This window comes from Spea bombifrons, chromosome 5, assembly GCF_027358695.1.
Source record: "Spea bombifrons isolate aSpeBom1 chromosome 5, aSpeBom1.2.pri, whole genome shotgun sequence".
NCBI lineage: Eukaryota > Metazoa > Chordata > Amphibia > Anura > Pelobatidae > Spea > Spea bombifrons.
Genome location: NC_071091.1, coordinates 47,622,590 through 47,638,165, shown reverse-complemented (window position 1 = coordinate 47,638,165; position 15,576 = coordinate 47,622,590). Strand labels below are relative to the sequence as shown.

The following is a 15,576-nucleotide window of genomic DNA, read 5'->3' as shown; positions in this document are numbered from 1 at the left end:
GACCTCAAGGATCTGTCTTGGAACTGGATAAGGTACCCCTTATCCTCCACTTTTCTTGCCTCTTCTTCAGTCTTTTTTCTTCAGCTGCTTGTCTAGGGTATCCGCTCCATTGGCAAGGCTACAGAAGGGCTGTTTCAGTTGGGGGGCATATGGGGGCATACATGATTGCTAATTTTCTGTTATGTGTGTCCAGTTGGTTTATCCTATTATGATTTCATTTTTACAAAGGCAACCAGTGCTTTAGATGAAAAGACAAGATTTGAGCGTGCAATGAAAGACTTGCAGAAAATTCAGGATGCACATAAGGTAAGCATCATATTTTATATATGATACTGAAGTTTTAGGAAATTAATATGATGTTCAAGACTTCATTCAAGTTTTGTAAGGTAAATGTTTTTTTAACAGCTAATAAATAGACTTTAATATTTTTTATAATTCTTGGTTTCAAATGCAGTTTTATTCCAGTTTGCAAAATTGCATTGAGCCCTCTCATGCTACACTCTGGTAACTAATAGTATGCCTGTGTAAAGTTTGGCTTATATTGCCCTAGGGCAATCTTTCTCTTAAATCAGCATAGTGCAGGCATGTCCAAAGTCCGGCCCGCGGGCCAATTGCGGCCCGCGTTCCGGACTGATACGGCCCCCAGGTGAGCCACGGGACTTGGCGTCATCAGCCGGCGCAGGGAGAAGGAAAGCGCGAGATTTGGGCTTTCCTTCTCCCTGCGCCGGCACACACAGCCACAGGGGCATCGGATGAAGAAATTGTGTAGGGGAGGGTTAGATTTCAACCCTCGTCTACAGTAACTTTAAATAGGGTTGAAATCTAACCCTCCCCCAGTAGCGTACCTAGCAGGGGGCGGTCCGCACCGGGTGCCGCTCATCAGAGGGGTGCCAACTTGCCGGCACCCGGCTCCCCTCCAGAGACGGACAGTAATGTCCGCCGCTGGAGGAGCAGGCTCGCAAGGGAGCGGTATCAGAGGTCTTTAACAGACCACCGGCTCCCTTGAGTGATTTTAAGCCGGTTCAAGGATTTCCCTTGAACCTGGCTTAAAATCACTCAAGGGAGCCGGAGGTCTGTTAAAGACCTCCGATACCGCTCCCTTGCGATCCGCGCGGCAACAGCTGTTGTGCGCCGGGGTTTGTTGTCAGATCCCGGCGCACAACACTGAAGCCGCGCCCACCGCTGTCCGTGCCCTCTGAACCCCGTACCCTCGGAAGAAGAAGGAAGAACTGAAGAAGAAGAGGAGCGAAGAGCAGGAAAAGGAGCTGTAAGGAGAAAAGAGGAAAGGTAGGAAAGCATACAGTGAGAGTGGATTGGTGTGTGTGTGTGGATTGGTATGTGTGTGTGGATTGGTGTATGTGTGTGGATTGGTGTATGTGTGTGGATTGGTGTATGTGTGTGGATTGGTGTATGTGTGTGTGGATTGGTGTATGTGTGTGGATTGGTGTATGTGTGTGGATTGGTGTATGTGTGTGTGGATTGGTGTATGTGTGTGTGGATTGGTATGTGCGTGTGGATTGGTATGTGCGTGTGGATTGGTATGTGCGTGTGGATTGGTATGTGCGTGTGGATTGGTATGCGTGTGGATTGGTAAATGTGTGAGAGTGATGGGTGTTATGCTGTACCATTTCCAATGTATTTTTCATTATATAATTATGCTCTAAAGTACATCATAACTCCCATCACTCTATACTGTTCCATACAGTGGCAGAGCTGGGAGACCGAGGCCTTGCACCCCCACCGCAGGACTCCTGAAAGGTAAGTGAACTTCAAAGAGGGAGAGGGTAGATAGTTAGGAGGGGTAGATAGGGAGAAGGGAGTGAGAGGGGGAAGATAGGGCAGAAGGGAGCGAGAAGGGGTAGATAAGGCAATCATACTCCTATCATGCCAAGTCTGCGAGTGCCTCCTGGAATCTGGGTATGCCTGGGCATGATAGGAATGTGATTGCCGTTAACAATTATATATATATATATATATATATATATATATATATATATTGTTATTTAATTGTTTTGTCCTATTTTGGTGTGTTACCTACTTTAAATAAAAGTGTTAGATTTTTTTATGGTGTGTGGGGGGGTCATATTCAGTTTCGGCCAGGTAGTTTTAAAGTGTGTGTGGGGGGGGTGCCACATACAGGATCCGCCCCGGGTGCCAAATACTCTAGGTACGCCCCTGCCCTCCCCTACACAATTTCTTCATCAGATGCCCTTGTGGCTGTGTGTGCCGGCGCAGGGAGAAGGAAAGCCCAAATCTTGCGATCTCGGACGTCGTTAGATTTGGGCTTTCCTTCTCCCTGCGCCGGCACACACAGCCACAAGGGCATCTGATGAAGAAATTGTAGGCAGTGGCGGAACTACCGGGGTCACGACTGCGACCGGGCCCTGGAGTTCTGCCAGTCAGTGGGGCCCAAGGGGTGCCGAGCAGTTGCTGAAAACGACCGCTCGGCACCTCTTGGGCCCCCCTGACTGACAGAAATCCAGGACTCCTCTGCTCGCCGTCGCTGCCACCGCCGCCTGCCTCTGCGCTGCCCAGAGTGCAGTGTTGGAAGCGTGAGGTGTTTGTCTCGAGTGCCGGCGCTTCACGCTGAGCGCCGGCATATGACGTCATATGCCGGCACTCAGCAGTGAAGCGCCGGCACCCGAGACAAACGCCTCACGCTCCCAACACAGGAGTTGACAGTAAGTGACCTACAAAGGGGAGTAGGGAGGGAGTGGGTAGATCGTGAGAAGGGGGGTAGGGAGGGAGGGAGAGGGTAGATCGTGAGAAGGGAGGGAGGGAGGGAGAGGGTAGATCGTGAGAAGGGGGGGAGGGAGGGAGAGGGTAGATCGTGAGAAGGGGGGTAGGGAGGGTGAGGGTAGATCGTTAGAAGGGGGTAGGGAGGGAGAGGGTAGATCGTGAGAAGGGGAGGGAGAGGGGAAATTGTGAGAAGGAGGGGTAGGGAGGAAGAGGGGAGATTGTGAGAAGGAGGGGTAGGGAGAAAGAGGGGAGATTGTGAGAAGGAGGGGTAGGGAGGAAGAGGGGAGATTGTGAGAAGGAGGGGTAGGGAGAAAGAGGGGAGATTGTGAGAAGGAGGGGTAGGGAGAAAGAGGGGAGATTGTGAGAAGGAGGGGTAGGGAGGAAGAGGGGAGATTGTGAGAAGGAGGGGTAGGGAGGAAGAGGGGAGATTGTGAGAAGGAGGGGTAGGGAGGAAGAGGGGAGATTGTGAGAAGGAGGGGTAGGGAGGAAGAGGGGAGATTGTGAGAAGGGGGTAGGGAGGGAGAGGGGAGATTGTGAGAAGGTTTCAATAAACTTTGCATAAAATAGTTAATTTGCATTTAATTTTAATGGTTCAGAAAATGTCAGGCAAAATGGTCGGCCCTCGCACATGTTCACTTCATCAAATCTGGCACTCTTCGAAAAAAGATTGGACATGCCTGGCATAGTGTATTTGTCAGGAGACATTCAGGTCTCAATTAACATATTAGGAGTTATAGAAAGTTAAGTAATGTATTGATCAGACAGCTTGGGACTACTGTTTTACATTTGTGATGCCTCCTGATCTGCTGGTAACATTCTTCACAAGGGTTTCCTGCAACACATGTAGGCACCTTAAAAAAACATAATGTGCTTGACAGTAGTTAGATGTCCACAACAAGTTCAGTGTCAAACTATTCCACAATTTATGTGCTGTGGAGTACAACTCACATTATGCATAAACATGAGCTGCTTTGTATAAGAGTACATACTCCTGTAATTTAGGAAGCTTTAATTATATTAATCAGAAACTTGCGTTTCAAAGGTTTATTATCATTTCTCCATTTGTAAAATAAAACACATAATATACGGTAAACGGAAAAAGAAGTAATATATTACAATAAACTAGCTTACACTATAATTATTTGGTTAGGCTGGAAACCATCTGGAACCATTTTTAATCTTTTTGTTAACCACTTACTTACCTATTCTCTTCCAAAAAAAAAAAATAGGTATATGGTCTAATTGCATGCCAATGTTTTCATTTGCCCCTAGGGGTTTCCAATAATAGGACTGCAAATGTTGACAATTAGTGTAATAGTACAGTGCAATGTTTTTTTCAGGTCTTGCACTTCTGACATATTGACTGCAGAGTTGTGGACTATATAGGACATTTTTAGTTGTCAAAATTAAGTTTACAAACTTCAAATCATGGAGTCTATTATGCATGCAAGGTCTAGGTTCACTGGGATTGAAATCAGTAATAATTTAGCACAAAGAAGTACCGTATTGGCTCGATTATAGGCCGCATCCTAAAAGTTTGGTGCTTTTTTTAAAGAAAAAGTAAGATTCTTAGAAAAAAAAAACAACTTAGTGGAATAGATATGCTGCCACTCTGCCCCCCCCCGAGATATGCTGCCACTCTGCCCCCTAGATATGCCCCCCTCCCTAGACCTACCAATGCAGACTCCCGGGTGTCTAGCGGGGCCGGCGGGGGACATCTGCTCGATACGCGTAGACAACTTCCGGAGATTGTTAAAGCGCATCGTGCAGACGTTCACTGGCTGAGGGGATGCGAACGTAAACAACCTCCGCTGCCGGCACATCTGCACAATGTGATTTGACAATCTCCCTTGCTCGCACTGTCCCCGTGTGAAGTCCCAGCAAGGGATATTGTTAAAGCACATCGAGCAGACGTGCCGGCAGCGGAGATTGTTTACGCTCGCATCGCCGCAGCTAATGAACGTCTGCACGATGCACTTTAACAATCTCCCTTACCGGCACTTCCCCCATGGAAAGTGCTCGCAGGGGAGGCTGTCTCAGCGTATAGGAGAGTAAAATGCAGGTCCCCTGCAGCGCTGTGGGGGTGATCTGTATCCTAACCCTGCTGCCTGCCCGGCACCCGTGAACTGCATGTCACGGGCGTCGGGTGATACGAATTGTGCATTCCTGCGCTACACTCCATTTATAGGCCGCACCCCCACTTTAAAGACTTAAAGTGTGGGGGGGTGCGGCCTATATTCGGGCAAATACGGTATATTACTCTTCTGTTGTTGTTTTAAATGTGTTGTAGTCTGAGGTCGGTTGTTGAAAAAATCAATCATCATAGATAAACTCAAACTAGTATTCATATACCAATATTTTATCGTACTTATGCTCTTATGGAATTTTATTTTTGTTGCATTCATATGTTTTGTTGTTTTAGGAGAAACAGGGCATGCAAGAGGTTGAAACTTTGGAGAAAACATTGGCTGACCTTAAAACTGAATTTGAAAAGACATTGGATGAGCGTAAATCTAACCAAAAATGCATGGAGGAAAATCTAATTAGATCAAAACATGATCTTCTCAAGGTCCAGGAACAACTTTCTTTAGCTGAAAAGGTTGTCGTGTTTTGTATATACTAAATAACCTAAAAGTGTAACTTGTTTGCAGAGAGGGAAAAGTCCTAAAAAAATTTAATATTGCATCTGAAATACCCTTGTTCGCGTTATAACACAAATGAAAAGGTACTGTTCCACCTTACAAATGTAACACTTTCCCTAGTAAGTTTTATTATTTACACTCTTCTCAGAAATAATTATGTCATTTTTGCAAGGGAACACTTAATTGTTGTATGACAGGAAAGTAGTCACTGGTAGGTAACCCCGACATAACTGAAAAGGCTTATTAGAGTGTTCTGTGTTGTGAACTTTCAGATGAAAAAAAAGGAACCTATTTGCTAAGGTTTATTTGCTTAACACACTGGAGAGCAATACATGTGATCTATTGAGAACAGCACCTTTTAACATACTTTCAAACATTAAGAAATAACTGTATATGGCTAGGTGTAAATTATATTAACGTGGTAAAATATTTGATTAGATAAGCAAGTAATAAATATACAAATTGCAGATGTTTTTCTTATGTATTGTGGAATACATTCTGCTTTTTTTGGTTTTCTGTGATGAGATGGTTTTCACGCACAGCCAGGTTTCGTTTTTTAACTTTAGTTTTTTCATTTCGATTTTTTTTCTTTAATGTACCTAGTTCTTGACTGTCTTTTCCAAATTTGTACAACTGTTACTACATTATTTTAAATACCAAATAACAATATTAATAATAATAATAATATAATGATTAAAGCAGCAACTCGGTTTGTTTTTGTACTGCGTTAAAAGCCAAGATAAACACTGTGTATTAAACTAGCGTCTTTACATTTACTGATGTAGGCTTCCATACCCATTTTGGATATAGATATATGCAGCGATTGCCAAACCCAGCATTATGATAAATGCCGTCAGTATTGTAGGCGCTTTTGGCAGTGGACAGGAGTCAGCATGGGCACCCTGACTGGTCTGCAGCTACATAGCTCCATACACAACAGACGCCCACCAGCTGCCAGAGAGAAGGATCCGGCTTCTCTGCAGCGCTACGGGGGATCTGGATCTTAGAGTTATTATAATCCGACCTCTATTTGACAAAGGGTATTTTTCAGAGCATTTGTTCTGAAAAAACCCTTATCTTATAATCGATAAAATCGATTCAACTATTGGCAAATTATTTTCATTATCGATTAGTTGTTTCAGCCCTAATCAGAACCACCATTAACTTTTTCGCCAATTTGAGCTACAGTTGCAGTTGGATGTGACCATACGGCCTTCTCTCCCCACATATATCAATGTGCCGCTCATGACCCTGTCGCAGTTTTTCCCTCCTGGACCCCTTTCGATAGGTACTGACCACTGCAGACCGGGAACACTCCACAGGAGCTGCAGTTTTGGTGATGCTCTGTCCCAGTCATCTAGCCATCACAATTTGGCCCTTGTCAAAGTCGCTCACATCCCAGTGCTTGCCCATTTTCCGTCTTCTAATCAACTTTGAGGACGAAATGTTCATTTGCTGCCTAATACCGTATTGGCTCGGATATATACGCCCCCGTATGTAGGCCGCACCCTAAAAGTTTGGTGCATTTATAAAGAAAAAGTTTTTTTCTTTAAAAAAGCACCAAAAAAACATGCTGCCACTCTGTCCCCCCCCCGAGATATGCTGCCACTGTCCTCCCTCCCCGAGATATGCTACCACTGTCCTCCCTCCCCGAGATATGCTACCACTGTCCTCCCTCCCCGAGATACGCTACCACTGTCCTCCCTCCCCGAGATATGCTGCCACTGTCCTCCCTCTCCGAGATATGCTACCACTGTCCTTCTCTGCCCCCCCCCGGACTTACCGGAGCAGACTCCCGGGTGTCTTGCGGGGGACATCTACGCAATACAACTTCCGGTGCCGTATTGCGTAGATGTCCCCCGCCGGCCCCGCAAGACACCCGGGAGTCTGCTCCGGTAAGTCCGGGGGGGGCAGAGGTAAAACGCATCGTGCGGAGGTCCGCACGATGCGCTTAGACAACCTCCCGTGCCGACACCCCCCCCCGTGGGAAGTGCTGGCAGGGGAGGCTGTCTGAGCGTATCGGGGAGTAGGATGCAGGTCCCCTGCACCGCTGCGGGGGATCTGTATCCTAACCCCGCTGCCTGCCCGGTGCCCAGGACTGCATGTCCCGGTCGTCGGGCGCTAGACCCCGAATATAGGCCGCACCCCCACTTTAAAGACTTAAAGTGGGGGAAAAAAGTGCGGCCTATATTCGAGCCAATACGGTATATCCCACCCACTGACAGGTAACATGATCAATGTTATTCACTTCACCTGTCAGTAGTCATAATGATATGGCTGATCGGTGTTTACATCACAATATTTTTCTGCCCAATTGATGTCTCAGGTTTATTTTTGATGTCGATGCAATTATAGAATTTTTTTTTTTTACTCTTTTGCAAAATGTTGCAATCTTAAAATTGCCTCAGTGCTTTGTATATTTTATATACGCATGGATAGCAAAATTTTATTTTTTCTTTTGCTTTGGAAGATATGCTAAATATAAGCAATCAATGCAGTCTCATCCCCTTTTATTTTATTTATTTTTTTCACTTAGGAACTAGAAATGAAATTTCAGCAGACAACTGCTTATCGCAATATGAAAGATATTCTGAATAAGAAAAATGATCTGATAAAGGATTTGCGAAAGAAACTTTTAAAGTGAGTATCAGTTTTTTCTATTATTTAGTTTTTTAACCTAAGACAAAGAAATCACTCAGAGGTGCTATTTCACTTTGAGAAATATAACTTGAGCGCTCTAGTATATTAAACAAATACATTTTAACAGATCATTTTATTCTTTCCTACATATAATTATGTAATACAGAAACATTTGAGAAGCTTTTTCTTGTTTGTATGGCAGCAATTGTATTGAATATTCCATTGTGCAGCATTGTCATATGATTTTTCAATATAAATATAAGTACCGTATTTGCTTGATTATAAGACGACCCCCCAAAATTTCAATATTTATTTAGGAAAAAAAGAAAAAGCCTGATTAGAAGACTACCCTATAAGAAAAAGGTTTTACTTGTAAATATTAATTCACATGTAAACCTGTTTTTCATATTTAATAAAAACTCTGATTGAAAAAAATGCACCTGCAGTTATGCAGTTATGCACATCTGCCCCCCAGAAATGCCTTATACACCCCCTATATGCCACTCTGCCTCCCAGATATTCCTTTTTACCCCTATATGCCACTCTGCCTCCCTGATATTCCTTTTAACCCCCTATATGCCACTCTGCCTATTTGCCACTCTGCCTCCAGAAAGCCCTTATACCCACCATATGCCGCTCTTACCTTCCCTCGACTTACCAGTGTATCCCTAGACAACTTCGAATGTAAGACAATGGTATAATCGAGCAAATACGGTAATTCTGGGAAGGATTTGAGCATTCAATACAAATAGGAAGGAAGTTTCTAATGCTACATTTAGTTCTGAGGTTTTTCAATTCAGCAATGCAAGAAAACGGGCAAGCTCCTGAATAGGTCCCCCTGTCTCCTAAGTTCTTGAAAAGATTATCAGGCCATGTCTCAACAAGTAAGAGATGCCATGAGCTAATAAATACATTTTACGCCTTTTTAATAAGTCAATAAATGTGGACTTTTATGACATTGCATTCAATATAGATATATATAGCCAGAAGATTTTGGAGAGTTTCTGGAATTCATCCAGTAGAGCATTTGTGAGGTCAGGCCTTCTCATTCAGCATCAGTGCTTGACCTCACAGAAACACTCCAAAGCCTTCCTAGAAGAGTGGAAGCTACTATAGCTACAAAGGGGGGGACCAATTACATATTAATGTCTGTATTTAGAATGCTATTTCATAAAAGTCCTTGTTAGCTTTTATCAGTAGTGACCATTACATCAGGAATAGAATTAGAACAAAGTGCATATGTGGATATCCTTACTCTTTGCGGCGATGTTGCCGGATTTGCAAAAGATCTGGAAATACTATGGTTTATTTTTATTTTATAAAGTAAATCAACAAAAAACCAGGCGATGTGAAAAAGATTTCCAGATATTTTGGTGCAGGTCCAACTGCAGTCCTTTTCCTACGATTGACAAGGACTTTTCATAGGTTCAGGACAGGTTTATAGCTGTTCCGTGTATCTTTAATTTACCGGTAATTTACTTACCATATTAGCTTTTACCACTTCTGTTAGGAGGCTGTTCCACTTATCTACCACCATCTCAGTAAAGTTAAACTTCCTTACATTACATCCAAGCCTCTGACCATCTAGGTTTAGATTATGACCTTGTGTTTTAACATTTATACCCCCGTTACAATGAACTTTTAAAATTCCCTTTATGTTTTTAAATATTTCTATCACATTTACTATTTCAAGTGAGTAAATCCCCTAAATTTCTGCCCCACTTTTTCTAGACTGGCTGGGCATAGGCCTTTCATTTTAATAAACAATTATTAAATTGTTAAATTTTCTTCTGTTCTAGGTATGAACCAGATGACTGAGATATGAAAAATTAGTTGGAGTAAACGAGGAATATCAACTTTTTGTAGCACAATAATATGTATTAAATTATCTTATTTGTTTATTTTATTGTGTAGTGCATTTAAATGTTTCAGTTCAGGGCTGTGTGTTGAGAAAACATTGTATTTTTATGCTCTTCATAAAGATCACATAGCTTCAACATGTCCTTGGCTTTGGGTAATTGAACAACAAAAACTTAGGTCAATAATAAAGAAATGGTATAAGAAGTACTTCTTGTGGAGAAACATAATGAGCACCGGTTCATATGCGGCATATACCGTATTGGCCCGAATATAGGCCGCACTTTTTTCCCCCGCTTTAAGTCTTTAAAGTGGGGGTGCGGCCTATATTCGGGGTCTAGCCCCCGACACCCGGGACGTGCAGTACCGGGCGCCGGGCAGGCAGCGGGGTTAGGATACAGATCCCCCGCAGCGGTGCAGGGGACCTGTATCCTACTCTCTGATATGCTCAGACAGCCTTTCCTGTCAGCACTTCCCACGGGGGAGTCCCGGCAAGGGAGATTTTAAAGCACATCTTGGAGACGTGCCAGCAGCGGAGGTTGTTTATGCTCGCATGGCCGCTGCCGGTGAACGTCTGTGCGAACAATCTTCCTTGCCGGTACTTCCCACAGGGAAGTGCCGGCGCCGGAAGTTGAATACGCGTTATGCGTAGATGTCCCCTGCCGGCCCCGCAAGACCCCGTGGAGTCTGCACCGGTAAGTCTGGTGGGGGGGGCATCTTGGGGACAGAGTAGCAGCATATCTCGGGGGGGATAGAGTGGCAGCATATCTCGGGGGGGGTAGAGTGGCAGCATATCTCGGGGGGGGCAGAAACTTTTTTTCTTTAAAAAAGCACCTAACTTTTAGGGTGCGGCCTATATCCGGGTGCGGCCTATATCCGAGCCAATACGGTACTATTGTTTAGCAAAGGGGCGTCCTACGTGTAGCCCGCTTGACTTCGAGGTGCAGCCTGAAGGCTGCCCCCACTGTCATAGTATAGAGAGTGAACAAGGATTCATAAATGCACACACCTATGCATTCAATGTAATTAAACTATAAATGTAGTGTAATTGAATTCTTCATTTGGGCCCCTTCGGGTACAAACTATATTTGTCCAAAAAGAGTTTCTCTGAAGGTGGTTACAGTTAAAGTTCCCTTTACATGAATCTGAGTTTTTCGATTACCACAAATGACAATTACAAGCTATGCATCTCCCACAGCAATATGTACACATTTACTGGTATAATTGAGGTACTTTTTTTTTTCATTGACCATAATGGCTATGTAGCAAGTGGTCCTGCGTGTTTTAGCTCTACCTGCAGTCAAACTGAAAGTCATAGTAATCATGACTTTCAGAATTAACCTCCCCTCAAGATAAGATGTTTTTCTAGAATGCTTTTAACATCATACCAGCCTTTTGACACAAGTGTAATGCACTTAGTTTTCTTAGTTTGTGATTCATTGTTATGTTAAACAAATTAAACCAAAAATATAATTATTGTTAGACATGGATGAGTTTTGTTAAGTATAACAACAAGCTTTAATACCAAATTAAAGTGTACAGGGATTTTACAGGTATCCCCCTGGTGGAATATTTCATTGCTTCAAATTTTTAATAGCTTATTTGGTATTTTGGACAAAGGAAAGCAATTTTTCCATGTGTTTCAAGATTTATAATGTATTTCACATTGGTAACCTTATGAGTATGTGGCTGCAATGGGGTCTATTCGCTTAAGGGGTACTTGGTAGGAAGGTTATGGTTTCAAGTCCATGGCATAACAATACATACATTTATTAAGATCCAAAACGAATGAGTTTCTTCTGGAGGACAGCTTAGTGGATACTATATAGTTAAATCAGTGAGAACTCTTCAACTTTTTGAATAGTGCTGCGCCTGATAAGATACTTGCCTTCCAGAATGATTTTTTACTTATGTGTTTGTCTTTTGATTTACCTGTATATTCATGGGTTGTGATAATTCCTATCACCATGTAATTCCTTGTAGATCATATATTATTTCATTTGCCAAATTATTTTCCATTTATGTAGTTATGGTTATGTAGTGTCTGAATATCTGCTTATGTAATATGTAAGGTCTTCAATAACAATATATGGCTACATTACAAATATTAATGGCAGGAAAAACAACCAGACTAGAAGTACTGTATTTTTCTTACCTGCCGTCAATATGTGTTTCTATATAAGCTTTTATAGAGCATTTGGGATTCAGCCAATAGGGTTTTATGCTATTGGAAACATTAGCAAATGCAAACATCAGTATATCATTTATGAAGGGGACATGCTTTTTTCTCTGTCTATCAGGGCAGCCTTTTTTTACACAACTGAGGTACAGAAGTACTGTATTTGCTCGATTATAAGACGAGATCGTCTTATAATCAGACCTCAAATAGGTCTGACTATGAGACTAAGCGATGCAGGGGACCTGGATCCTCCTGTGTTATGCCCCCCCCAACTTACCGGTGCTTCTGAGTCCCCGGTGCTTAGTCCACGCAGCGTGTAGAGCTCAAGCGGAAGTTGTCTACGCGAATCACGTAGAGCTCTAGGCGCTGCCGGGACTAAGCACTGGGGACTCAGAAGCACCGGTAAGTTTGGAGGAGGGAGGGAGTGTTAAATGGGGGGCATAAGGCATTTCTGGAGGCAGAGTGCTCTGTGAAATGCCTTTTAACTGCCTTAATGTCACTCTGCCTCCAGAAATGCTTTTAACCCTCTATACGCCACTCTGCCTCCTGAAATGCCTTATACCTCCCTATATGCCACTCTGCCCCATAATATGCCTTTTAACCCCCTAAATGCCTGAGTGGCATATAGGGGTATAAGGCAATTCTGGAGGCAGAGTGGCACATAGGGGGTCAAAAGGCATATCATGGGGCACAGTGACATTTAGAGGGTTAAAAGGCATATCATGGGGCACAGTGGCATATAGGGGGTATAAGGCATTTCTGGGGCAGAGTGGCAAGCATAACTGGGGGGGCAGGCTGAAAAAAAAAAGGAAATAAAAACAAAATATTTTTCTCAATCATAGCTTTTATTAACAATTGTTTACATGAATTAACATGTACTGATAAGTTTTTTTCCTATAGGGTCGTCTTATATTCAGGCTTTTTCTTTTTCATAAATTAATATTCAGATTCTGGGGGGTCGTCTTATAATCGAGCAAATACGGTATAATTACATATATAAAGTGGCTTATGTGCATATGGACAATGATATAAATAAATAAGAATAAGATGCTATAACATCAATTGCTCACTATGGAGTGCGCCTATATCCATTATAACATATTGTGCCTATGCAGAATGCAAACATACACAGATAATCAAATGATTATTATCGATCAAATAAAGTGCCCTAGTGCTTACCCATTAGATAAATATGACCTCCACTTCCCCTACGCCGTTTCGGTTCTCCTTTTTCAAGGGGTCGCTGTTATTTCCCTAATGTGTAGATGTATACCTCTCCCACCGGAAGTTACGTGTTGAAGACAAATTGGCGCCGGCACCACGTCTCCGCCCAGTCATACACTGCCCCGCATCCGATGTCTTTTCCATAGTGCGCAGGCTCAAGAAAACATTAATCGAGCATACGCACATAGGTCAAAACGCCGGGCAAAGACAGGACCTCCGGGTCTTATAATCAAGCAAATACGGTACTTAGTATGCACACATAAGATAAACCGCTTCACTAATACAATACTAAGTGATGTCAGTTATTCATATGTTAAACTGGACACTACCCCTTGCATACAGCATTGATTGTCAGCTCATTTGATCAGGGCCCTCCACACCAGTTGTTTCTGTAAGTCAAAGTGTTATGTCTTCCCATTGTACAGTGCTACAGAATATGATGATGCAATAAAAAAACAACAATAATAATACAATTATTAAGCATTTATGGTTCACTGGCACAGGGATAGCAGCTTCCATTCCATTTGTTAGTATACATTGACACCATTCTGGTCATTTTCTATATTCAGTTGAACACAGTAAACACTTCCCTAAATATGTTGGGATATTTAATAAAAGCTTAATGGTGGTATGTTTTGAGGTAATTTTATTCAGTGTAGTGTAGTTCAATGGTTTTAAATATGCAGTAAAATCCTAATGTCTGCTACTTATTTTCGACATGTATCTTTAATATTAAGTGGTCCCTGGAAGATCCTTAAGAATAACCTTTGTGTAAGAGTCACCCCTGCATAGATGTAAGAGTTAGGAGGGAATATTTAGATATCTGAGCTGATGCCACCACACAGATGGCCTAGGGCACTGAACTGAGGGCACTTTTGCATGTTCTCACCAATGTTAGTAAGCAAGGGCATGCTTTTATGGTCATCGGTGGCTTAGTTCTGAAAGGGCTTTAGAAACCATGTATAAAGTACATATAGAAAAAAAACTGCATCACAAAAATCTTAGTATTTGTCTATTCCTGCACCAGTGGATGTAGCAATTATTAGGGGGCTAAACCAATACAGAGGACTATGTACAGTGTCCCAGTCCAAAATCTCTCTATACATCCTGTGTATTAGATATGTGCACAGCAAGCAAAATCGGTAGGACAAAATTTTTATTTAGTCTTTGCCGCATTTGTTTTCAGGCAACAAATTTTGTTTCCCAGCCATTTGGCTAGGATGAAATTCAGATGGCCACTTTTGATCCGAAATGGTGTTCTATGCTCACCTTTCATGATATAAATAGAAAGGAAGGTTCTCCCAGAGTAAGGATGATCTAGGAGGTGCAGCAGTATTAGAGCACTGGGCCTGGGCAGGCAGACATTGACAGATAATAGAAACATACAGCCCCCTGGAGCAGGACTGAATTTCCACAATATTATTTATACATATTATATTGTCACCAATATTTATCAATGAAGAATAATTAATGATATGATTAGATAAGATAAAAAAATAAACTTGTCCACAAAGTACAGGTTTTGCTACTAACTTAAATGGACAACTTAATCAAATAAACTTTAATCAGGAACAGGGAAAAAATGTCTGCCACATTCCCTGTAAAACACTACAGTAGTACACTACAGCTTCTTCTATCCACTCTACAACAGTACATTCTCTGCACTAAAATAAACTATTAATGAGCTTGACATATGGTAGGTGAACAATGAGCATTAATCAGTCAATGTGTACCCTCCTACATACAGTCCCTCCCTCTTTGGTGCTCGTTGATGAGGTAAATATTGGCGTCGGCAGGGGAGCTATGGCCTTCTACGTCATGCGTTGCCCCTCTGTATGCTCCTCAATGAAACTGCCAGGTGGCCGTCCCATCACCAAGGTGAGGGCCGCGCTGAAGTGGGTGTGTACGGCACCCAGGCAGCAGGGATCGGAGGAGAGGGGTGCCAAGCAGTCGCTCATGACTGGTGGTAGGAGCGTGGTGCCAAGTGATGTGCAGAGTAAAGGCATATCCAGGCGCTCAGCAGTGAAGCAGCAAGACAGAGACCCCGCACTCTCACCAAAGGTCTTAAGCAGGGTAAGTGAACTACAAATGGGGGGGGTTAGATAGTGGGGAGGAGGAAGCTAGTGAAAAGGGGGGGTACAGTGAGGGAAAAAATTATTTGATCCTCTGCTGATTTTGTATGTTTGCCTAGCGACAAAGACAAATCAGTCTATAATTTTGGTAGGTTTATTTGAACAGTGAGGCATTTTCGTCCCCGCAACTGCCGCTCACTGGATATTTTCTCTTTTTCAGACC

At 42.8% G+C, this 15,576-nt stretch overlaps 1 protein-coding gene across 1 annotated transcript in view; it reads left to right on the top strand.

The window, feature by feature from the left end:
• LZTFL1 (leucine zipper transcription factor like 1) overlaps window positions 1-10,088 on the top strand; it is a 28,823-nt gene extending 18,735 nt beyond the window's left edge. Inside the window, exons 7-10 of the mRNA XM_053466103.1 lie at window positions 229-306; window positions 5,162-5,338; window positions 7,918-8,021; window positions 9,821-10,088. Of these exons, the coding sequence (XP_053322078.1) occupies window positions 229-306; window positions 5,162-5,338; window positions 7,918-8,021; window positions 9,821-9,839 (378 nt within the window). The 3' untranslated portion in view covers window positions 9,840-10,088. The remainder of the gene's footprint in view (window positions 1-228; window positions 307-5,161; window positions 5,339-7,917; window positions 8,022-9,820) is intronic.
• Window positions 10,089-15,576: the final 5,488 nt, after the last annotated feature.